At 41.5% G+C, this 26,924-nt stretch overlaps 1 protein-coding gene across 1 annotated transcript in view; it reads right to left on the reverse strand.

Annotated features, from left to right (window-relative positions):
* The window catches only part of tex264a (testis expressed 264, ER-phagy receptor a), an 87,935-nt gene that overhangs the window by 6,883 nt on the left and 54,128 nt on the right, over positions 1–26,924 (reverse strand). The window contains exon 3 of the mRNA XM_030052235.1: positions 4,249–4,420. Within this exon, the coding sequence (XP_029908095.1) occupies positions 4,249–4,420 (172 nt within the window). The remainder of the gene's footprint in view (positions 1–4,248; positions 4,421–26,924) is intronic.

Genomic DNA, 26,924 nt, shown 5'->3' on the forward strand with positions numbered 1-26,924 from the left:
AAACCAAACAATACACAGGCATACACATACGCACACACATACGTACACACATACACACGCACGCACGCACGCACGCACGCACACACGCACACACACATACACTTAAACAGTCTACATTCTGATAATGTGTGTCTCCTTAGTTCCAAATACATGCAGTAACGAGCACAATTTCTCAAACATTCATACATACACAGCCATGACAAAAGCACACCACACGTTTACACACACAAACACACACACACACACACCCCTAAAACAAACACACACAGAAGAGTACATACACTGCTTCATTCTTGTACAACATAACTGTGCTAACTGTGTAAATTCTGATCCCCTTAAAAATGGATGCAACAAGACAAGCTGAGTGACAATTTGATCTGGAAGTCTGATTTAAAGGCGTCCAACAGTTTTCCTGACTAACACAGATTTGTTTACAATCCGCTTTTCACTAGCATGCATTGCTGCAAACCATATCAATTGCTTCCCTCTTTAAGGGAAAAATTCACTCCATGATGAAAATACCGTCATTAATCTCTACTTAAAGGACCATGCCACTGTTTTGGAACATTTGGCCCATTTACTACAATTTCCCTAAATTTTACACTGCAGCAAATTATTTTGCAAATCATGCAGGGTTACTAAAAGATTTCACATCATATATCCCAAAATATATTTTGTTGAAACATTGACCTTATAATGTTCTGCTTCTGCAGCTAAGAAAGTCATGGCCATTACTAAACCACAGATCTGATTCTCTGCATAAAGCAAACATTTCCCCAGGTACTAATACCCGGTGGAGGGACCGTATCACTCCACCAAATTTCAATCCATCAAAACACAATGGCGCAGCTGCTTTCAGGAAAACGAATGTGGATGACTTTATTACGGTGATGGAGTACTGATGTGAAGGAAGTCTGAAGTCTCTGAAAGTTCATTTTCAGATCGTAATGAATGTCTGGATAAAAGGGAGGAAAAGACTAAAATATGACTGCTTGCTTTGGGGAAAGCATAATAACGCTTACATAACAACACATAATTACATAATGATTACAAAAGACCTCTGTTTATCTAGCTGACATCTCCTTGTTTTGAGAGCATCAACAGTTGTGTGCACCTTACAGGACTGTGCCTGAAGGCCACGCTCGCTCAACCCCCACCCTCCTTGACTGGAGGTGCTAAGTACACTCATGTTCACGCTGTTAAAAACAAGTGTCACTGAGGTAAATATCCTGTAGGTGCATATTGTCCTTTTGGACCCAAAATGCAACTTGGATTATGCCAAATGAAGTGTTGTTGTGTGGTCTTTTTTTTTTTTCTTTTTTTTTACAGCCTTCACTTCAGTTAGTTTATTAGGAGGCTGAGATGGATCTTTTCAGAGGGTTTGGTGATTGTAAAAACTTCAGTGGCATTTTGACTGACCTGGAGGGAATTTCAGAGAGTATTTTCCAGGATAAACAACACAGACTAAACAATATAGACCCTGACACATAATTTTGCAGCTTGCCTGAGTTAATCAATACCCTTGGTTCAATGACAACCATCAAACTTGCTAGAGGATCCAGTTTGCTCTTGCCTTGTAGGCAAGCAGCCAACAAACGCTGTGATGATGATTTTTTTTTTTTTTTTTTTGGTATATTTCAATCACCAAATTCATAATTACAGATTCAAATCTGTTTCAAATAGCATGGGCTAACAAATCCAGCATTTCATGTGAGAAGAGGTCACCTCTTTTTATGGAAAACAAGATTGTCCAATGGATTTGAGGTGTGCTGGTGTTAATCAAAAGAGAAAATGAGAAGAATGAGGAAAAAAATACAGGAGATGATGAAAAAGACAGAAGGGGAGGTGAGTGTGCGTGCGTGTGTGCGTGCGTGCGTGTGTGCGTGCGTGCGTGCGTGCGTGCGTGCGTGCGTGCGTGCGTGCGTGCGTGCGTGCGTGCGTGCGTGCGTGCGTGCGTGTACATGTGTACTATACAAGGGTATGACAGACACAAAATGATTCACAGCAAAATGATTCTCTCTACATGTGACTGCAAAAACATGCACAACAAATTTAATTCTGTCCTAGTTGTTGGTATTGAAATGTTTTCCAGCCATCACTTCAGTCCTTCCTTATTAACTTTTTCATGTGGCTGAAACTGAAGCAATAATCAGATTTTTTGTCACAGTCGGCTGGCATCCATGTCCGTGCATCAACAGAAAATATCAGGCTACTCTGTCAGAAGAGCGAAACCTATCTCAGAGTATCCCCCTACGAGAGAGGGGCAACTAAAACGTCATTTTTTATGAAAATATTTTTTATAGACATCTTTGGGTGTAAAAAAAACAAACAAGCAATCATTTTCAGTCAAACAGTCGGTTTTACTGGGGATTAAAAGTTACTTTCAAACATAAAAGCGCAGCTATCCAATCAGATCACAGCCTCGGTTTTTCTTTCATTTGATTGACTCTTGAATCAATCCTCCACTAGGCTCATCAAACAGTAGAGATTAATAGCCACTGTTAGCTCGTTAGTGCAGCATCTGATTTTGTGCTGTTCCTGGATATAAATCCACCATTTTGCCGAGGATTATTTTACCAAGACAGCGCTCTTTCAGAGGAGGTGAGGCCTCGCAAAGGCTGCCATCTAACACGGAGCTTTATTTAGTGATGCCGTCAGACGTGGACTTTCTCACATCAACTCCACTACTACATGCATCCAAAGTGTTCGTTTTTACCAAGGCAGCTCAGCGGTATTAGCCGGGAGAACATTTGTTAACATACTGTCGGAGAGCTAGTAAGACCTGTAGCTATTTCATTTCCAACAAGTACCAGGCTTGACACAATATCATTACAATATCGCCTACAAGGAGAAATAAAACCTAAGAAAATCCCTGTTTTCTCCACACCACAGAAATTTTCTGTCTGCACATACCTTGTGATCCACTTTCCAGCGTATGTATATCACTCTCAGGTCTACTTGGCATGATCTTCATCTCAACCGGAACTGGCAAGAACCCATACTTTGAGAATGGAGTCTATGCTTGAAGTAGTTCTTGCCAAAGAAGTTTGGAAAAACAGAGATCTATATAATTGGTCCAAAATGGATTATGAACAAAACTGCAGCTGGAATGATGCCATTGTTATTTACAGTTTGTGCACAATGATTGAAAAAAAAAATGGTGGGAAATGTAGGTTTTTGTGATTTGTCAATTGCTACACTAGACTCAACAAACTAACTGTTAGCTTGTTGGCACGGCATGCGGATTTTGTGCTATTTCTGGATATAAATCCACCATTTTACTGTGGATTATTTTACCAATCTGACATTATTTCAGAAGAGGTGAGGGCTAGAAAATTGCTTCAATCTAATATAGAGCTTCCTGCATGTCCAAGGAAGCTTTGATGTATGAAAGGCAAATAACTGCGGACTGAAACTCAGGTACATTTATGCATTCATACATTTTGATACCATATAAAGGCCTTTAATGGTGACCCCATCAAAAAAACGGTGAAATTAGTAAGCACACAGAGGAGATTACATAAGCCCCTGACAGACCGACTTCCTGATGTGTTTTCTGCCTTAAAGCTGTTTACAAGGGCTGTCACAGGATTCTTCACATCACCCACATGCTCAAGGCAGGTAGCGCGTCATCTAAGTCAGCCTACCTCCACCCACTCTGTCCCATCAAACCAAGGCTGCTTTCCTTACAGAATGATTTGTACAAAGAATAAAGTCAGCGCTGCCACGGAGCAAACCTGAAGCCCCAACAAGTTTGATAATAGCAGCTGAGGAGACATTGCGCTTGAAGAAACATACTTGCACTGACAGAACAATTACAGGGTATCGTATATCTCATGTCCAAGGTGATCGAGGGCAGTAGGGGAGTTGGTGCGGTGTCAGAAAAATTTCTGTTGCCACGTTTCCTCTCCCTTTGCCCCCTGTCCGACTCCCACAAAGACTGAAGTCTAAAGAAATCCAAATCTACATTTCTCTCTGCATTGATCTCAACAAATTAGGCGAGAGAACACTTTCTGTAAAATAAAACCAATTAAAAACAACTTCCTTGCAAAGGCGGTCTTCCATTTCCAGGAGTTGTTGACTAAAACTTTCCCCTTTGTCTCAGTGAAATGACTTGACAGTTCCATTACCTTCTTGAATTATGTTGTTTTAGGGAGGTTTTTTGGCTGAGGCTGTCAAGATTTCATGAAGAGAGCTGGATGGATCCTGGCAGTAGCACCAGGGTTACGGGAATGAACACAGCATTACCTGTAATGTCTGTGCCCCTGTCCTCATCCGAATCCTCCTCTTTCACATCTGCTTTGACCTCCTCCTTCATCTCCGGGACAAAGAAGTCGGTCTGGCGGGACAGTGGAAACATATAGTTGGTGGTGTTTGCATCGCAGATCTCAATAGCTGGGAAGGCACACAGCTTCCTGTCCTAAAAAACAGCAGAGAGGGTCGGAGAGAGAGAGAGAGAGAGAGAGAGAGAAATGGAAAAAGTCAGAGAAAAATGGACATGAGGCAGTGTTTTAAACCATGTTATGCATTTTTGTGCATTTTTGATTTTATTTATTATTTTATTTATTCATTTTTATTTAGCCAGCAAATACAATTGAGATACACTGAGATATAAGATCTCTTCCTCCAGGGAGCACTGGTTAAGACGGTCGTACAATTAGTTTCACTTAAAAAGCAATTTCACATGACAGAACACATACAAAAAGTAATGTATAAAAAAACTTGAAGAAAGAAAACCCCTGGGATACCAGACACCTTTTATTGAACAAGCTTAAAAGGATAAACTTTTCCTAATTTTATTGTGCAGAGAGTGGAGGCAAAAAAAAAAAAAAAAAAAAACAGTCTAAGAAAAACACACATTTCACATCACTAGAAAGGCATTCAGCTCAGCTCACAGTGTCTAAATGTTCCCTGTGAAATCGCCTCCATTTACAGCTCTCACATCTGCATGTAAAATTACAACTACAGTGCACATATAGTGTAATTATAAAGGTCGGCAGAAGGAGCTGTGACAGCTCTACGTTACGCTCTTTGACCAACCGCTCATTACATGTGGAAATAAAATGTGGACACTGTAGAATATCTGTTATGCAAATGGGCAGAATACCTCAGATAAGCAGAAAAGAGACGTGTAGCTGTAAAATGTATTCACTTTGTTATTCAGCATGCTGACATAACATTATGTTTGACACATGAATATGAATCTATATGCTCCCCCACGTGACAGTCCATTAACACTCCTGCTTTCCATCCCCATCGATGTGTCTAGATTTGCACTCTCAAGTGGTGTGAAGAAAGTGGGGAGTTTATAAATATTATACTACATTTACTCTAAAGAGGACATTAGCCTTGCATAATTCTGCGAGGCTTTCACACTGTTCTCAAGAGAGGCCAGGGAAGTGAGCGCTCCGTTGGGCCAAGATTACGGTAGAAAAGAATCTTCCCTCTCTGTATTTAATTGACTGTGCAGACTTATGTGGAATGTTGCCACGGTTGTGGTACAAGCGGGGCTATTCTTGGCAATTCAAGAGGCCATAAAAAATGTGAAGGTAAGAAGGTCTATAAAAATGTAGCTCCACCCCTCACAACGTGAGATGGGGGAGTTGAGGTGAAAACACTCTCCCAACTCAGCTTCCACAGGGTCGGGTGAGCTGAGCTGATTGATTAGTTTTAATCTAATCCTGTGTAAAGTAAGTATGTTGGAGCTGGTATGAATCACCTGGCTGCTACACACCAGGGCCCCAGCCCCTGGGGCTACCTATGCAAATGAGAACCCATCTCCTTGAACCTGCTCCAATAACGAGCAGGCGAAAGGAGACAAAGACAATACGCTACACACACATCCACACACACACACACACACACAGAAACATACACAGACACACATGTCTCCAAGGGAAACTGTCACAGATAGGAGGGAGAAAACAGAAAGCATGTGAGTGTCTGAGTGTACACCATTATGAGGGCTTTACTGACAGTAACATTTGGCTGCTTTGCTACTGAACAGTAAGTCAATCACAATTATCACGTTTGCTCGATAGCTGTATTGTCAAATCGTGTGCCACGGAGGGCAGAGACTCGGCAGGTTTTGATTCAAACACAGACTTCACCAACAATATCGCCTGTAAGTACATCTTGAGCAAGTGGAGGAACTAATCATAAAATCATGTGGTGAAAATTTTGCTCCAATGAAAACCTTCCAACATTCACTTCACTCCACTGGTGTGAAAGATCTGCTTTATCTGCAGATTTCTTTTCCTTCTGGAATGGATGGAAGCTGCAAATGGCATTTCTCTACAAACTCATGATATGTTGTTATGATTAATAGGGATGCACGATACTTGTTTTTTTTTTTTGTTTTTGTTTTTTTGTTGCCAATATCCGATATGCTGATGCTTTCAGAGAACAACAAGTCTCTCCTGTAGTGGAATTAACATTATTATTATGCCTACTCTTACCGTGATGACCCACTGGCAAATGCAGACATAAAATGTAGTGTATCTCAAAATGTATGCATTCACCTGGCAAAATAAGAAAACTACTTCAACTTAAGTTATGTAAGACATGCCATATTTATAATTATGTAACATTTTCTCTAAAGCAAAATTTAAGATTCATCCTAGTTAAACAGGCTTGGATGTTACTCTCCCTGAGACAATTCTGACAGTAGCTAAGTTTGACCTATTTCATAAGTTTCAAAACAAATAATTTCACATGATCCCACAGGGATCTTGTGTAAGTAAGTGCATTTTACAACTCAATATCAATATCTACAAAACCGATGACATGCCATTGTTACTGTGCATACATAATAATTATTGCTAACTCCACACCACTCCTGCATGCAGCGGTACACAAGCAGATAAAAACCATTTTGGCTGCCTGGAGTATGCACTACTCTGGTGGTTAAGCAATTACCATTCAGAGAGAACTTTCTAGATGGGCTGATGATAGACTTGGTACAGTAATTTAGGGTGTAGATGTGCAAAGCTCCCCACAACAAGGAGCACAATGACACAAGATGTTCCCATGTGATCAAAGCAACAGAGTCTACTTAAGCACACTGGCCAAAAAAGAATGTCTGTCTGTTTATCACTACATGTAATGCATGGCATATTTGAGACAATTTTGTAAAAGTGTTATCCAACTTTTTTCAAACTTGACAGTCGGGGCTGGTGAGTGCTGTGCTTAGGGCAAAATTTTGCGCATACAGCAAAGACCAGACAACTGCGAATGAGTTACTGTTTCAGCGAGGCAGTCACATATTACTAACAGTAATTTACTCAGACACATCTTCTCACTCTAAAGAGGAAAAAAAGAGAGAAAGAGAGAGAAAAATAACCTCAGAAACTTTGGTGGCATTTTTAAAATGTTACAGCAAATCTCATCACACATCAGAGAGCTGATATAATAGCTACCTTGAACCAACCTCCTTCCTACCTCGTCCCTACACATCAACAATTGTGCAACACGTTTTTGCTATCCACAAAGGTTAGAGGGAAGAAGCACTGAGGAGGAGGCTGTGGCGTCTTCATGCAAATCACCAAAAAGCTGTTACATTGAGCAAGGAGCTTATGTGCAATCCATTTATCAGTGCGAGTATGTGTGCTTGTGTATGTATGTGTGTGTTAGAGAGAGGGAGAGAGAGAGGGAGAGAGAGAGAGAGAGAGAGAGAGAGAGAGAGAGAGAGAGAGAAGAGAGAGAGAGAGAGAGAGAGAGAGAGAGAGGAAGAGAGAATACAGCTAAAACTTAGCATTGGGTCTGAACAGTTGTAAATGTGCTGTTCACTGTGCAACAAGGTGTCATTAAAGCAGTGATAATGCATCCTAAAACAACATTCAGTGTGTTACTCTCTGATCTTGGGCAGCGATGTCACCAGATGAAAAGCCTCTGCAGCAGCTCCTGTGACAATGCCCTGTGCACCAACTCAGTGTGGTTCAAACAATACGCCAAATTAGTAATTTCATAGTTAGCGACAACGGCCATGAAACAGAAAATGTATCAGTATCCTTATAAAAATCATCCTTTCCATCAACATGCCTCCCAATTCATTCCTAATACAGGCGGTCTAGCTTTTGTCATCACCAATGAGACCGAGTGGTACAACAGTCTTGGAAAAACATATTTATATTATCTTTCTGGATGGGTTTTCCTTTTGTACATTAAGAAGCAAGATATGAACCTTCAATGGCAAATATCCAAGAGAGAGGGCAGGTGCAAACTCATGACCAACCCCTGCTGGTTATTCAAGGTAGTGGCATTAGGCGGTGGCATAGGCGATATAAGCAGCCACCTGAGGTACCTTCCAGCAAGGGGTGGAAATGGATGCTTTTTCTCCCTAAAATTAAGCTTCCATAACCCCTGTAATATATGAAGCTCATGTATAAAATCGGCCCCTGATGCTCCTGTCAGACAGCCTCAAGTGCTGTCTGACAGAAAACCTGTGCCCAATCCTGACTCTATCCATAGCTCTTTTCCTGATCGAAATGTCTGAGAGAAAGCGTCAGAGACTGATTTCACACACAAGCATCTATAGACGGCTCAGGGGCCCTTTGGCAGCACTCATCCCTCTCTCACTCCTCTTGCCCACAGGAGCTCAAAAGACAGACAGACAGACAGACAACCGAGCCCCCACCACCTCTTCCCTCCACCTATACACATAGACATTAAGGACACATATTGCTACCCGAGTTAATGGGTGATATAGCTGTGAAATGCCCAATTTGTAAAGAGACAGAATGACATAACAATGCTGATTACCCATGATTCATTATTTGAGAACGTGTTTTGGTTCATGACCTTTGTTGAATGACATTTCAAGGGGCAAGGGGGGGGGGGCAGACAGCCAGATCAGATTACATGAAACATCAGTGATCCCCATGGGGGAAAACTGGGCTGATGCTGCAGCAAGTCGTTTACATCAAAGAAAAATGGGACATGAAGAAAAGAGCAAACAGGGGTTACATAAACATATGCAACTGAACACTCTGACACTTGGACGTTCATAACCAGACCTTACACCGGAACGTAGGGTATCAACAGTCAAGTTTAGAGAAAATTAAAAACCAAAAAAGTGAGCTTCAAAGACAGGGGAAGGTGTCCCTATAAATGTTGAGATTTTGTTATGTAACAATTTTGACAAGTAAAATGAAGATTTGGTGGCAGCAACTCTAGTGATTGTAGGTAATTCAGCAATTCAGTGTCACAATCTGCTACCATTCAGCTGAAGTTTCTCACAAAAAAACTTGACCTTATAAATTTTATGTGTTTGCAAGTTCACATGAAAGTTTGAGTCTTGTCAGTTTCGGCTGACGTAATTGCTGAACCCTCTATGGATTTTACAGTAAAAATCTCTCAAATATTGCTCATGAATGTAATTTTTGTTATCCAGCTCAATGATTTACTGCTTGTAATATTTGCATTACAGTTACAAATGTACAGTGCTCAAGATTTTGTTAGTGCTTTCTCAATCTCCTATATAGTTGCAGAGAAATTTGTGTGTGATGTGAAATGTGTGGTATTTGTTTGTCATGTCAGTAGACAAGAATGGGCGGGGCTTCGCATGACCTCGCCCAAGCAAGCTAAAATGCCAACACCCTGAGTGGACTGACTCACTGCCAGCTCATTGCAGCTTACAGCACCCTACACAACCTGCAGTGCTCAGTGGCAGAGTTGGAGACAAAGACGAACAGGAGCAAGAGACGCAACAGAGAACCTGCGTTTGGCAGCTGTGTCTTAGCTGGAATGATACAAATTGGTGCCCCCCACCCCCCTTTCTTTATTTTCTCAAAATAAAGGCCATATGTTTCTGTTCCACTTCAACTTCCATCATTTCTTTAAGTGTAGCCTTCAAGCATTTCCAGTTGAAACAGGTTGTTGGTGTGTGTGTGTGTGTGTGTGTGTGTGTGTGTTATGTGTTGAGCGAGTTGTGTGTTGAAATTTTAATTTATGCCTACAATTTTAGTTCATTTACATTAAGTAACGTGGGACTGCAGGCTCATCTTTTTGGATTTTCTTTGCTAATGTGGCAGTATGAGTAATATCTTTTGCCCCGTACACACAAGAGTAATGATCCTTGATAGCAGGTAGGATTGCTGCCCTTCTCCCGGAGGACAGAGCTTTACATTTGTTTTTATTCTTTTGACCATGAAGCACTTTTACGTGTAAGAACAGTGCTATAGAAATAGCTATTATGATTATCATTAGTATTATTATTGCGCACTTTTATAAATTACAGGTTGCTGTGAACCAATGCCACTTAGGTTTCTGTCTCTTTAAGCTACTTGGTAAGACTCCAATGATAGCAAATGACATTTCGTACAACTTGGTACCCTAATTCTTCAATTTTTCACTGTTATCTACTTCATTATTGCCGTTGTCTCATCTGAGAACCAAAACAAAAAGTTACCAAACAGCATGCATTATCAGACTAATGATAAACACATCAGAGTATTTATTGTCTCTTAGAAGCAACATACCATTCCCAATTTTCCTCTCACGAGGGAAATAAATAAAGAAATAGGAGATAGATTAACTGGCCCGTCATAATCAAAACTCGCTTCTGGCATGAGCGTTTTAATTATGGCAAGGGAGATGTTCTATTTCCTCTCCGTGCCCTTTTCTGGTCTCGGCCTCCGCACTTAGTCTCTGATTGGTAGTTATCTATTTCCCAAGCCTACCGTGGAGTCAACACGGTACCACTTAACCTGGTATCGCTGCTAGGACTGAAGTGTGTTCTTATGTACAGCATACAGAGGTCGAGGCTGAGCCCTCTCAAAAAAGATGGAAAAAAAAAAAAAAGAAAATAGGTCAGTTACCTGGGTTCTCCTCACATTTCCCAGAATACTCCCTCATGTCTTCCTGCCGCCTCAGAGCAGACTCGGCATTTATGATTATCACAGTCACACTTACTATTGAGCCTGATCCATCATTCTGGGCAAAGAGCCAGCGAGTGAACAGCCAGTTGGTGTTAAGCCAAAGCACTACATGTTAGCTGATTCTGAACCGACATATTCTACAAACCATTACCTTTCTAAACCTTTGTAATGGTTCTGCAAAATGGGCCACTTTCACTTCTGCTCCTTCCTCTCCACGTTATGTAACCGCTTAATAATTCAAGACCTCGTAACACTGGACTGTTTTGTCTATTGCACATTCATTTACATTTCTTGGAGTGTAGAGAACAATTAGTTTCATCACTTTTCCAGTTTTTCTCAGTTTGCTTTCCCCATGCAAGATGCATTTTGTAACATACACTTCTAATTTTCACAGTCCTAGTATAGGAACAAGCCATTTACAGTCTAATACCTGCAACTGAGAGACAGCGCTCTGTTCTTCTGACAGAACAGCCTCAGTTTTAATGGACACATACTGCAGATCTTAGAAAAATATGGTCATATTAAGGCTGTAAGGCAGTGGTTTTCAATCATGTCGACTGAGAGTATGCAAGCTTTTATTCCAACCTAAAAGTAGAGCCGCTGATTTCATTAAGTAGTTACACGCTCTCTAATTGAAAGTGTGTGAATGGTCGGAGTGACAACCTGCTATTGAAAGCCACTTCTTAAAGCACCACTTTACATACTGCTCATCTCTCTGAGCTTTACCATACCTGTTCTGAAGTGTGACAGCAAGGGCACGTGTATGTAGAAATATGGCAGTGAGGGAAGATGATTTAGATCAAACTGTATTGACATTCTCGTGTTTATATCATTACCAATAATTTGTGTGTGAAGTAGAGAAATAAATCATTTGCTGGATGCCTTCCACACAAACTGAGCTGAGTAGAGGGAAAGAGGGAGTTATCAAAGGTAGGGAAAGCTGCCTCCTTTATTCCCCATATATCAGCAGACAAAAATACAGCAGCCCACTCCTGAAACGCATTCCAAGTGTATTAGTAATGCTACACACACCAAGTTATTTTAATTGGATTTGATTGCTATCTAAAGCATGAGGAAGGGCACTTATTTTTGGGAGTATAATTCAAACCTGTCCAACTTGAAAAAAAGCCTAAGTTTCTGCAGCATTGGGTTAATTATTGCACACAAGAAGAAAGAATATATAACTACTGTGACTAGAACATACCAGAGACAGAGCTGCATTTCCTCATTAAATATGAGAAATATACAGACATAAAAGAGGCATGTTTTTGTAAATTTGAAGCTTCTACAGTCTTCCCTGATGAACTTTGTGAAGTTCTCAGATGCAGACAAAATGCCCTTTCAGCTCAGAGAGAGCAGAGCCTGCTGCAGGCTGACAGCTCAGTTTGTAACGGCCTGTCACAATATGAGAGACAAAACATCCACTCACACACCTCACAATGTTTCACTTCACTCTCAACCAGACATTCACTGAACCTTGATCCAACTCCAGTGTTTAATATGAATTCCACTGTACATCTGTTCGGAATTGTGTCTAAAACACTTTACCATATACTTTATTTTACACAGTCTTTGCAATATGAAATTGTAAATAATACATTATTGGAATTACTACCTAATCCTGACAAGCATGACTGTTGCAATATAATGAAATACCTGAATGTATGTAACAAAATATTGATGCTTTGGTAACACTGGTTCATGAACTTTCATGGCAATAAAGCACACTGAAATTGAAACTGAAATTGAATAGGCAGCAAGGTCACACAGTGAGCAGTGAGACCACCCTTCAGTGGATCAGAAGATCAAGGTTCAAGCCCCTGTGTGGACAAGCACTGGTTCTGCAGAAGTGTCTTTAATCCCTACCAGCTCCCATGCTGCTGTTTTGTAGCTGACCTCTGACCTCCCTGTAGCGATAACTGCCTCCCACAATTGAAGATCGGGGAAGAGGCTACAGATTGGGCTTTGTCCATCCATCTGCCTGTCCATCATGTGTAATTTGATGGACAAAACCTGGTGGGATGATGGATTTTGACACTGGTGGCCGGCATTTTCTCAGACACTGTTACGTTAAATCTAATGAGCCTTTGGGGAATTAAGCATTTTTAAACTGATACGCCGTGTCCAGAAAATGACACTGATTGGCCTGCCACAGCACCACCAACAGGCCAAAAAGTCCACAAGCTTCTAGCAGCAATGTCTCACTGCACATCACACATACAAAATGATAATAAATAAATAAATAAATGAATGAATAATACACCCAGGCAGACTTTCACCAAACATGGTGATTATTATGGTTATTGCTGACTTGTGGTTTAATACCCGTCATCATCCTCATAAATCTGCACTGAGGACAACTGCATCCCGCACTGGATTTTATATACAGTCCAATCACATAAAACCAGACTACTCAGGAGAGAAGACAGCACAAAAAAAGAAGGTCTTGCACAAATTGATTGGAGGAAATTGGTATGCATGGAAAAGGTTCAACTCCCTCAATATCAGTTAAGTCTAAAAGGATTTTCTGTCCACAAAAGTAAACAGTTTTAAGGAACAAATTAGCACTGTTATGGGTAATTGGGAAGTTCATTAAGTGGTGATGTAACTGGCTGCTGAGGTAAATCAGGAGTGATTATGATGAAAAAGGAATATGTGTGAAAAATGTGTGTGTGTGTGTGTGTGTGTGTGTCAGAGAGATGCAGAAGCAGGAAGACATATGGGAGAGTCTCATGGGGCTTTGTAGTGACTTTCACCTCTCTGGCAGCTGCAAGGAGAGGAGACTTCCTCCTTCCTCCAAAGGAAACACCAATGAGAGGGAAGTAATCATAGGTAACAACCCCCCTGGAGCTTGATTTACTGCTTTGTTCAACTCCTCCTGTAAAATAAAAAGGGCTCCAGCATAACTTGTATAAGTATTGCAGAGAAGGTATTTTCCCATTCAACCAATAACACACTATGTTAATAGCTTTGCAGATACTCTTGTGCCAAAAGATACGAGAGTTTTAAATAAAGCCCGACACTGCTCAGTATTGCCAGTAGCCTCTCAACCTTTCAGAAAACAGAGACGGGAGAAGTTGGAGATTCTCGTTCTCAAGAGGCCGACATTCCCACAGGACTGAACAGCAGACATCAAACATCCAGAGTTCTGACCTTAGAAAGACGCCAGCAATTCAACATCGAAACAATGGACCATCACCGCTAGCGTACGCAGTAGTTAAACACAAACAGCTTGTCTACTGTACCTTTGTCCACTGATTTGTTCTTTAACTGTGAGTCAATTTTATATTTATATCAGATGCAGCAGGGGAGAACAGGATATGTTGAGTATGTGGGTACACTGAGCTTTTATTTGTTTTTAGACAACCATACACAGAGTTATTGATGTGACAGTTTTAGGAGGAGTAACTCACTTCCCTCAATATGATGTGGAGAAAGTGGTAAGAGAGCCGGGTCAAAATGAGATTTGCCCCATGTTAATAACTTCATTATCATAAAGGCGACATTATTATTGGATCTACATGTAACAAATAAATTACTAGCATTGCTGTATATTATTTTAAGACTATGAGGGTCATAAAATGGTCATAAATGGTCATAAAATTAGTAATTAACTGTGGGCCTGATTACCTGTGGTGGGCAGTTTTGTCAAAATGGTGATTGTGGGGTCAAATGTGCCACTAGCCCTATAGCAGGTCAAACCAACGGCTTAATTACCTCACTGTGATTATATTAAAAATGCACTTAACTCAAACACACTAATGTTCAAGTATAATCTTCAAATATCATGAGATCATGTATCCTTATTTTACAGCCTTAAACACATAACAGACAGGTTTCAGCTCCCTTGGTTCACCTAAAAGGAGCCATGAAGGTTGATCCAAACACTGGCAAGGAAATATACTGATAAAAGTGAAGAGGTGATCACACACAAACACACACGCACGCACGCACGCACGAACACACAACTTCATTTTATTAACCCGAGTTGTGCATCCTTTTGAAAGAACAGACATTTTCATCATGCAATGTTGAAGTAAACCTCTTACCACACTGTTTGGGCTAATGGTGCCAAAAGATCAATCATCTTGATCAATCATCAAAATCATTTTTTAACCCTCCTGTCGTGTTCGCGGTCAAATCTGACCGGTGTACAAGTTTTCTCTCCAAAAAATGCAGTTAATTTCATCTGTTTGTCATGAGGTTCCATGACTTTGTTCACACATGGCATCTGAACACATAAAATAAATTTGGAGAATTTTTATTAATTTTTGAATGTTTTATTTAACTTGTATACACCCATCGTGTTCCCGGTCACAAATGACCGGTCATTAGAAATGAATGGGTAAGACTACAATTAGTGTATAAAATAGAGTTAAACACATTCCCACACTCTTTTCCCACACCCCAACATGCAGGTGTCTTTGAGCAGACACAGATGTGTGTGAACACACACACACACACACACACACACACACACACCTTACACCCCTTTCTGGCTTCCATGGCAACCCCCACAGGAAAGTATCTCTCTGACTTCTTTCCCACACCCCAACATGTAGGTGTCTTTGAGCAGGCACACACACACACACACACACACACACACACACACACACACACACACACACACCTTATAACCCTTTCTGGCTTCCATGGCAACCCCCACGGGAAAGTATCTCTCAGACTTCTTTCCCACACCCCAACATGTAGGTGTCTTTGAGCAGGCACACACACACACACACACACACACACACACACACACACACAAACACACACACACACACACACATGGACACAGACACATACAGACACACACAACTTTGCCCCTTTTTGGCTTCCATGGCAACCCTCACGGGAACCTACCACGAGAACTGCCAACACCTGACACCTGACACCTGACACCTGTCAGGTGTCAGGTGTCAGGTGTCAGGTGTCAGGTGTCAGGAAGAAGACCCAGCTGAAGTTGTGGTCACCTTTCGGTCCAAAAATGGTCATTTTTCCTGGAGCTCATCCCCACCTGAGAGGAACGGTCAGCTTCCATGTGAAAATGTCATGAGGATGACTAACTAAATCATAGTGGTCAATGCTAACGGGAACACAAAAGATGCTATTTTTTTGCCACTATTTAGAAAATTGAAATGTTTTCAAAACAGCGTCCTTGGAAAACATTGAAATGAAGTACTCTGTGATAAATACTACAATATGTTTCATCTGAGTATTTGTTATAGTCAAAATAATATCTATATAATGCATTTTTCCCTAAAAAACGAATGGTATGATCTCAGGTAAATTAGGCCTACAGCACATACATAGCAAATAGAAGTTCAAAACTTGTCATTTTCACAAGAGCAGAAGTTGATAAAAAGATCTAACACAACATTAGGTGATAATATGTATCATAGTGGATTTATAATCAAATACAATGTTACCGGTCACATGTGACCGGGAACCTCATGAGTGTTAGCCCAAAATGAACAGAATAGGAGGGTTAAATGGGTTGTACTTAAATAACAATATTGCTAGAAATAAACACTTATGTTGCCATTGTAGGAAAACATCTTTAAAAAAGGCTCATTTTATCCAATTCTCTCCTATATATTTTCAGAAATGCAAAGTATTGTTGGAAAGATATGGATAACATTAAGAATCAGTTGACTGGTGCATCAGTATTAGTTCACTCTTTAAAAGGAAAAATCCACCCTGAGCACTTCAACAGTAGTAAAAGACAAAGTTCAGCAACCGTGCGGGGAGACAGCAACCTCAATCACCCATCGCCATCACCCATCACCCATTTTTTCAACTGGAAACTCTCACTGTCATGCTATTACTGTTACGAAGACTGCTGCTAGCGTTACTTGTCTCTCCACCTACAGCTAAAATTCAGCTGGATGCAACAAGTCCAGCCAAATTGTCTGGTGGACATCAAAAGGCCCTCTGGGAAATGTAGGAAATTACTACATGAAGCAGAAGTAGACGAGACAAGTAAAGACAAAGTGGATACACCAAAAAGGTGAATGACGGTGCTTTATCACAGTTTAACTCTTTGACTGAGTATCACAGACTGATGATATATAACAGTGTATGAGTGTCTGAAGGCCCATTCACATTTGAAAAATAACTACAAAGATAATTTTAAACTATAATGAGACTCTGTTGCTCAAGCATTAAGCAAACAAAGCATCACTGCAGTTGAGCTACCAAATTCTCCTGCTCTTCCTCTTTATTTTGATTGGTTGAGAAGTTTTCTTTTTACAACTGCATTCAAACATTTACCCCCCACAAAATATAGTATTATTATTGTTTTAGATGGATTTTATTGCTATTATTGAAATGGGTACACATATATTCTATTTACTTAGAATGATTTAAATCTGTAGTTATAATTATCTGTATAGTTATTTTTCTAGATGTGAATGGGCCTCGAGGGAGTTACTTCCTCACAGTGGCAGGGTGGAACGGTGGTTGGAGAACAACCGAAAGTTGCAGGTTTCATCCTCACAAAAGGCCAGTGTTTGCTAATCAATAATAATGTAATGTCAAAGTGTCCTTGAGCAAGGCACTGACACCAGCTAACCTCTTGTAAGTCACTGTGGATGACAGGGGAAGCTACTGTAAATGTGTGAAACAAACACCCTCGCTCGTTTCAGAGAACGCTCATCCATCCATCTCTTGCTTTCATTGTCTAAAGCAAGGTCAGCAAAGCCTATTTTCACTCTCCATTTACCTGGAGGTCAAGGGTCATGAATTGATCAGGAACCTGTACTGACACTGTACAACAAAAAGGTTATTCCCATAACTACTCACAGGGAAAACACTGCAGAAAAATTAATTACTTTACAGAGTGCTGGACCGCAGAGAAATAAACGTATTTTACAGAATATGACTGCAGTTGAATATGAAACTGAAAATTCTCTCTGAAAATATGGCACATTTTTTTCCTATCTCAAAATGGAACAATTACAACTGTGACAGACTATGGCTGCATCTTATTACTAAAAATTGGGGGAAAAAGGTGGAATTTCAGCAAATTGTGTTTCCACATCGCTAAGGAAGAGGAGTCTCCTCGGCCACCTTCTACTCTCAGTTCATCATTGCAAAACAGAGACTTGCGAACTTACGAGTCTGATAATAGTACAAAATAACTTAAGCCTAACTAGTACAGACGTAGATAAGGTGGGTTCAAGGAAAAAGATTATACCAAAAATGTCAATTACAACAATTGCTGGAATGCACTGAGCATTGCAAATTGATGATATCTTACAGAGTGAGTCTGAAAGGAGGGATTTTTCCTTCAAACATTCATCATGGCCATCTTTTTAAGAAATTACCCAAGAAGATGTTTGTCTGGTAAACAACAGGAATCAGTGGGGGCACACCTACCCTTCGAGAGAGAGACATGAGATATGGCTGCGGTGGTGAATAATGAAAGGGAGACAGAACATTTATTCAGCCCTTTGTTCACAGTGACAGACAACAACTAGGATGGACCCCATGGCAAGATAGATAGAGACCCTGGCGTCTAGCTGTGGGTGTCAGGCCACTTCATTACAGTTGGTTACACACATAATACACAATCATGCACACGCACGCTCACGCACAAATGCATACTCACACACGGATGCACAGACATACACAGACACAAACACACACATCTATTTATAGGTGAATGATTTCTCACTCTGGTCCCCGGGCACACAAAAAGGAAAATTAATACAAAACCTGGGTGACTCATGGTGACAATTGGTGACAGTCCCCTGAGTCCTCTCCCTCCTCTGGCCTATTTACTCCCACTGCACTATCACAGCGACACAGTCCATCCTCCTCACACCCGCCATAACCCCTTCTTCCCCTCCATATCTGTGGAAGGAGACAAAAACTCTACTTCACACCTCTGTAGAGGTGTCCAATTCTGACTGTCCCTCATGGTCACACACTTGCCCAGAACAGAGCTTTCTCATTCTGCCTATAACGGGGCTATTTTCTGCATCCATCTCAGCAAGCCCAGGCCTACTCCACCCTACTGTTTCCTCCCATGCCCTGCAGAAGTGTGCAGAGGTGGGTGTGGCTGGAGGTAGCAGAGATCTGAGTCCTGGAAATAGCATTGGTAGAATGGCTGACTGGCCATAGAGCTGGAGTATGGAAGGGGGGCCTTGGGTTTGTTGCAACCTCTCCATGCACCCATGCAATCAATAAGCAGAAAGACTTGATGAGCTATAAGTGTAGCGACTCTGTCAGCAGCTGCTGTGGTCTCCAGAGGTCCTCCACAATCGATGTGGTAAGCTGGGGAGAGGTGGGAGGCAATCAGGGCAGCTGGTCTTCCAATCCCCACCACCCTTGAGGCTTTTTCTTTTTCCCTCTCCATCACCTGGGGGCCTTTTTTTATTATTTGCAACCCAGTGTGGATCAAACAAATAACAATCCAATTAATGCTGAAACAATGAAACATAGATGCTCTGCTCTGCTACACCATGCATCATCACTCCTAAGCGAATAATATAATTAACATATAGGCTCTTATAGAGTCTTGTAAGAGAGTTTGTTAGTCCAGTCCAGCTCTGAAGCGGCCTTTGGGGAGGCATGGGGAAACTTAAAAAACACTTAAAGCCTAAAGTAAACAAACAGTAAAAAGCAAACAGTAGCTTTACAGTAGCTGTGCCTCCGAATACTAATTTAACAGAAAGCAAAAGGCCATTAAGAAGACCATTACAAAGGTTTGGAGTCAATTAGTCTTGGCCATTAAAGCTTCTTAAATCACTGAAGCGTTACATGGATGGGGGGGTCTGTATTTATACATGAATATGGGTAGTGAGTAATTTTAAAGAGGCACACAAATTCCCTTCTCTAATTGAGATCTTAAACTGAGAGTCTATATTCACATCTGTATGCTAATGAGATACAATTAGGAAGTTGGAGGGAACGTGGACAGTCACTATGAGATGAAGCAGAGACTGGATTCCCTATTCTCTGCTCCCGCAGGCCTCTCATGTGCAGAGCACCTTGGATATATGCCACATGCCTCCGCACCTTAGCAGTCTCTTTGCACCAGTAAGGCAGTAAGGCATTTAGTGGGACCAAGAAATCATTAGTGAATCATTGCTGACCTGTCTAGAGAAAAGGGCTTTAGTCCAAGCAAGTGACATTTTGTTAAGTTTCAGCTGTATAATGAAGCTATACTCCTAACACATAACCTTGGGCAGATCATTAGAATTGTGTGAATGCCTATGTGGATTTTTTTTTTTTTTAGAGACAGACCAAGTCAATCAGTTTCAGTGGATTCTTCTTGTTCAAGCTCACAGACAGATTATTTCCAAGTAAAGAAAGCCAACATCATAAAATCTGAAGATAGAAATTTTGAGATTAACTGTAGTAGTAATATGAGTTTTGGCTGCCATTTTGTTAGATATTAACAACATTAACAGCCTCCTGCCACAAAGAGAACAGAAAACACTGGACAGCACAGAATTTCAAATGACAGGAAAAGGCTTGCATAGAAAAAAGAAATAACGGATGGTGAAAATCATTTAAATTAACTGAGACAAATACAATTCTGTTGTCAGTGATTCACTTAATCCATTGTCATTCAAAAAGCCTGAGCCACTCAGCCTTGTGGCCCTAGAAAAGAGCTATCAGGCATTCTTACATTTTTTGAGTCTGGTGAAAGAGAACATGTTGTAAGGTTACCAAAATTGACAGGATGAATAAACATGGACATGTGGGCGTGTGAATGCAGTTGCAAAATTTCATGTTAGTGTTTTGATTAGATGTAGTGGTGGACTGGGACATCATTGCCTAAAAACTTGATAGGGTTCATTCTTTCAGCAAATTGCAGGGCAAACCATCCATTGCATTTACAGATATGCTGACACAAAACAATGCCAGTATGACTGTGGCACTGGTGGAAAGGTCATATGGTTACCAAAGGTGATACGGTGCGCGCTCTGGGAAGCATGAGCGTAATCACCAAATTTCATGGAAATCTGCCCAACAGATTTTAAGATATCTAGTTTGACATTTTGGCCAAAGGTGGCACTATAGGAAAGGTCACAGGGTCACCAAAATAAAGAAGAAGCTTCCTTTGGGGAGTATGAATGCACCCACCAAATATCATGCCAATCCACAAATTTGATTTTGTATACATGGTTGATGAAGTCATAGTCACTCAAATCAACAGGATCCTCTGAGGGTCATGATTGTTCTCACCAGATTTCACGGCAACTGGCCCAGTAGATTTGGAGATATGCTGCCTTAGAGCAAAGTGTTGGACATAAGGACACATACACAGACAGATAGATAGGCACCCATGGCCATCATTATGCCCTGCCTGCCAGCCGGGCGACCAACTACAGATACCAGTGATTGGCATTCACACAAGAAAAGGAAGATAGACAACACACACACACACACACACACACACACACACACACACACACGCACACTATACACACATCAAATTACAGCAGCTGACAGAAACAACACAAAAACTTATTGAAGCCCATTCACCCTCTCACACTCTCTATCTGTCTTGGTCATTCATTTTAACTGCCACTCAGGCTGTTGGAGACTAATTGTCACAAGTCCCTGCGAAAAAAAAAAAAAAAAATGTCTCTCACTCCCCTTTTCTCTTCTTTCTCTCCTGTTCCCCTCAGCTGGGCACGTAGATAACTGAAAAGCTTTCAGAGCTTTCAAAAACAGTAGGACCTCAAAATCCTCCTTTTGTCTCACTCCTCATTTTCTGACTTTGCCATTTTGTAAATGCTTGTGATTGTCCTACATGCTAGCTTTTCCCTCCGCTTCTTTGCTTTAATTTAGTTTTTCCAGGCTGTTAAGAACTGGGTATGGTGATGGACATGTTTTTAACATTAAGCTCTACCAGGTCATGCTGATATTGTGGTTTTGTGTAATATTATTAAAAATATATATATTCAAATTGTTGCCACCCCTACAGAATATTTAAAATAAAACCAAGTAAAGTGTTTTTTGTCGCTTTTTAATCACTCTCCAGAAACCGGATTGATGCCTTTGATCATTTCCTGCTTTACAGAGGCATAAATACAAGGCTGCACACATGTAAAGATGCTTTATAACTATAGGGCAAACCAACAAGCTTTCAACTCAGAGAAGACATATGCTTGTTGACCGACACAAATCAGCTATTGGGCATAAAAAATAGATATATTAATAGTTGACAATTGAGCACAGTTGGGGTGATAAACAAAAAGTTGATGCCTCTTCTATGTCAATCAACTCTCTGGAGGGCTTGACTAAAAGAAGCCCGTGCTGTGACCAAATCAGAAAAAAGAACTTTTTGGCCACTCTCACCAGCACTTTGTTAGGCAATAAATAATGCCAACATCCAAGGAAAACCATCTGATATCCACAGAAAAATATGATGGTGGATCAGTAATGTTTCAGGGTTTGTTTTGCTGTTAGTGGTGCAGAGACTCTTGTTAAGATCAAGAGCCTAATAAATTCCATCAGGATATTTTAACCCAAACCCTGACTGCCTCTGCCAGGAGGTTAAGACTTTTGTGTAGATGGACCGTTCAACAAGACAATAGCCCCAAACATAGATTAAAATCAACAAAAATGGTTGCAGAAACAAAATCAATGTTTTGTCTCCGGACTTAAAGTGTATTGAAAAGCTGTGGTCTGAATTGGAAAGTGAACATTAAAGATTTTAACATTTTCTGCATGGAGGAGAGGTCCAAGAGTGTTTTCCAAACATGCCAGACATTGCAGGGAGAGGCTCATTGATAATATGGCATATAGTTTTGACAACTATGCTTTGCAGAGAAAAATATACTATTAAATGCAACTCTTCTGCTTGAATAATTGTGTTAAAATAAACATCCAAGGCTTATCCATATATTTGCGACCAAAATATGACTCACTGTATGTGCTGTTAATTTTTTCTGCTCATTTTCATGAAGGATGTCAATAATTTTGGAGTTGACCAACCATATTTAAAATGAGTTTGTGCACGTGTCTTAAAATCTCACAGTGGCTTCAGTACAGACCTGGCACATGTAAGTTCTGCATCCAACAGCTTCAGGCAAAATAAAAACTACATGACACAAGATGATCATATTCTCTGATGTGGGCACATAGCTCTAAGTAAGTGTGCTGTAGCAAAGAATATTTAAATAATGCCACTCTCTCATGTGCCCACTGGGTTGCCAGGTTTATGACAGTATTAAGTTTTTATGTATTGGGGCTCTGTGGGCAGGTCACACTCTCTTTAAGAGAAGCACTTTACTTTAATTCCAAGAAACCGAAAATTCTGGAGGAAGAAGAGGAAAGAGAACCATAATGAAACAGGCTTAAAATAAATGCCACATTTCCAATTATATGAAGTGTCACAAGTGAGCAGGCAAGTGGATCTGAATGCAGTCCAGGGAGGCAAAGCTGAGATTTTCAACTGAAGAGCAGGTGAGCAGCACAGGTAATCATGAGGGAACAGGAACACACAACAAGCTGGAGTCAGGAGTCAAAACCACAGACCAAGGTTATCTTTAACTACACCGAAACTAAAAACTAAAACTAGGTGTGAAAAAAACATTTTAGTTACCTGAAATAAAAATAAAAATTGAAACAATATTGTATTCTTACAAAACTAACCAAAAAAAAAAAAAAAAAAAAAAAAAAAAAAAATATATATATATATATATATATACACTATATTACCAAAAGTATTCGCTCACCTGCCTTTACTCATACTATGAACTGAAGTGCCATCCCATTCCTAACCCATAGAGTTCAATATGATGTCGGTCCACCTTTTGCAGCTATTACAGCTTCAACTCTTCTGGAAGACTGTCCACAAGGTTGAGGAGAGTGTTTATAGGAATTTTTGACCATTCTTCCAAAAGCGCATTGGTGAGGTCACACACTGATGTTGGTCGAGAAGGCCTGGCTCTCAGTCTCCGCTCTAATTCATCCCAAAGGTGTTCTATCGGGTTCAGGTCAGGACTCTGTGCAGGCCAGTCAAGTTCATCCACACCAGACTCTGTCATCCATGTCTTTATGGACCTTGCTTTGTGCACTGGTGCACAGTCATGTTGGAAGAGGAAGGGGCCCGCTCCAAACTGTTCCCACAAGGTTGGGAGCATGGAATTGTCCAAAATGTTTTGGTATCCTGAAGCATTCAAAGTTCCTTTCACTGGAACTAAGGGGCCAAGCCCAGCTCCTGAAAAACAACCCCACACCATAATTCCTCCTCCACCAAATTTCACAGTCGGCACAATGCAGTCTGAAATGTACCGTTCTCCTGGCAACCTCCAAACCCAGACTCGTCCATCAGATTGCCAGATGGAAAAGCGTGATTCATCACTCCAGAGAACGCGTCTCCACTGCTCTAGAGGCCAGTGGCGGCGTGCTTTACACCATTGCATCCGACGCTTTGCATTGCACTTGGTGATGTGTGGCTTGGCTGCAGCTGCTCGGCCATGGAAACCCATTCCATGAAGCTCTCTGCGTACTGTACTTGGGCTAATCTGAAGGTCACATGAAGTTTGTAGCTCTGTAGCAATTGACTGTGCAGAAAGTCGGCGACCTCTTTGCACTATGCGCTTCAGCATCCGCTGACCCCTCTCCGTCACTTTACGTGGCCTACCACTTCATGGCTGAGTTGCTGTTGTTCCCAAACGCTTCCATTTTGTTATAATAGAGCTGACAGTTGACTGTGGAATATTTAGGAGCGAGGAAATTTCACGACTGGATTTGTTGCACAGGTGGCATCCTATGACAGTTCCATGCTGGAATTCACTGAGCTCCTGAGAGCGGCCCATTCTTTCACAAATGTCTTGTTTCACAGTCTGCATGCCTGAGTGCTTGATTTTATACACGTGTGGCCAGGCCAAGTGATTAGGACACCTGATTCTGATCATTTGAATGGGTGAGCGAATACTTTTGGTAATATAGTGTATATATATATATATATATATATATATATGTATACAAAGAAAATGTCTTTAGTTTTAGTTTGCTTAGTTTATTTTGTCAGTTTGGTCAAATTAGTCAACACAACAAGTGTGAGGAGGCGTTGGTGCAGATGTTTATTGAGATGGGACTGTTATGGTCTGGATTGTTGATAGTATGTTTTGGTTGTTTGGGGGTGTTTTGGTTTTTCTTTGTGTTTTCTGCTTGCAGTGTTGGAGTGTGGCAGAGGCGGGGCTGAGCGGTTTCTCCTGAGGTTCGGGGAGGCACCGGGCGTGGCTTCATCTCCTCACTCTGGACAGCACACCTGGTGGCAATTACCCTGTTATCTTCTCAACATAAGCCAGCTCAGACTTCACTCCAGTGCCAGATAATTCCGTCTTGTTCGGTAGAGCCAGCTCTCAAGCCTTCTCAAGCCTACTTGTGTTCTTGCTGTTTTCTCTTGCCTTTAAAGTCATTTTTCTGACAACCTTTTTGTCTGTTTCCAGCCCCGAGCCTCGCCGCCTCCAGCTCCTGCCTCCTGCTGCCCTCCACCTGCTGAGACCTTTGAGCATTTGTTTGGACAATAAAACCCCTTTTTTGAACTTGATTCCTGGTTTCCTGCTACTTGGGTCCACTTAGTCCTCCAGGCCGTAACAGAATTATCTGGCCTAAATGGACCCAGCAGAGACGGAGCGAATGAAGCAAGCACTCACCTCTCAAGGAGCCATGGTTGGTCAACATGAAGAAGCATTGAAAGAAATTGTGGACCATCTTCAAAGACTCCACAACAGTGTGGAACAGCTCGGTGGGCAGTTTAGTTCCATTGCGGGGCGACTCACTCTTTCCCCTCCAACCACTGAGCCTACTCCTCCCCCGACACCGGCAGCTGAGGCACCCAACCCCCAGCCCCGAGAGCCTTACATCCCCATTCCCGCCAGGTATGCAGGTGATTTAGGGACATGTGCACAGTTCTTACACCAGTGTTCCTTAGTTTTTGATCAACAGCCCACTACATATGCCTCGCATAAGTCTAAAGTTGCTTTTGTCATGAGTCTTCTATCTGGTCAAGCTGCAGCTTGGGCCTTAGCTGTCTCAGGCCAGAGCCCGGGTCTATGTTCAGATTATGGCAGATTCTCTGATGAAATGAAGAAAGTTTTTGATCATCCTGTTAAAGGAAGAGAAGCTGAAAATCAATTACTTAACCTGCGACAGGGTAGTCAGCCTGTCTCCCAGTATGCTGTAACCTTTCGCATTCTTGCTGCAGAGAGCGGTTGGGACGACGCAGCACTAAAAGCTATCTTCCGCAAAGGGTTATCAGGGGAAATAAAAGATGAGCTGGCCGTTAGAGATGACTCCCCATCATTAACTGAACTCATTGATCTAGCAATTCGACTAGACAATAGAATGAGGGAAAGACGCAGGGAAAGAGCAGACAGGCAGAGGCCCCACTTCTCTTCCTTACCCTCCAGCCAAGCCGGAGCTGCTTGTCGGATGCCCTCGTCTCCCCCCATGTCTGAGTCTCATTCCAGCTCCCCAGTTCCAGATTCCCAGGAAGAACCCATGCAACTGGGAAGAGCTCAACTCACTCCCACAGAGCGACAGCGGCGTCTTCGTGAAAGGCTTTGCATCTACTGTGCCCAACAAGGACATTTCCTTGCTCAGTGTCCTGAGGTGCCAAAAGGAAGGGCTCATCAGTAACAGGGAGGGCACTGGTGAGCCGAACCTCCACATCCTCCTCTCAAACCCAGTTCAAAGGTATGCTACACTGCTCACAACAGGCAATCCCAGTTAAAGTGTTGGTGGACTCTGGAGCAGACGATAACTTTATTGACTCAAACCTGGCTACACTCCATAACATTCCACTAATTGAACTGTCAGCCCCCAAGAAGATACTGGCCATAGATGGCAGCTCACTAGATGTAGTCACTCACAAAACTGAGGCCATTAAGTTGACTGTATCCAGTAACCATCATGAATTTATTGAGCTGTTTGTCATATCATCTCCATTGTGCTCCATTGTTCTGGGAATTCCCTGGCTAAAATTACACAACCCACACATTGATTGGTCCACTGCGTCCATTCGTGGCTGGAGTAATTATTGCCACGCACACTGTCTGCTCTCAGCAGTTC

This window comes from Myripristis murdjan, chromosome 5 (genome assembly GCF_902150065.1).
Source record: "Myripristis murdjan chromosome 5, fMyrMur1.1, whole genome shotgun sequence".
Taxonomy (NCBI): domain Eukaryota; kingdom Metazoa; phylum Chordata; class Actinopteri; order Holocentriformes; family Holocentridae; genus Myripristis; species Myripristis murdjan.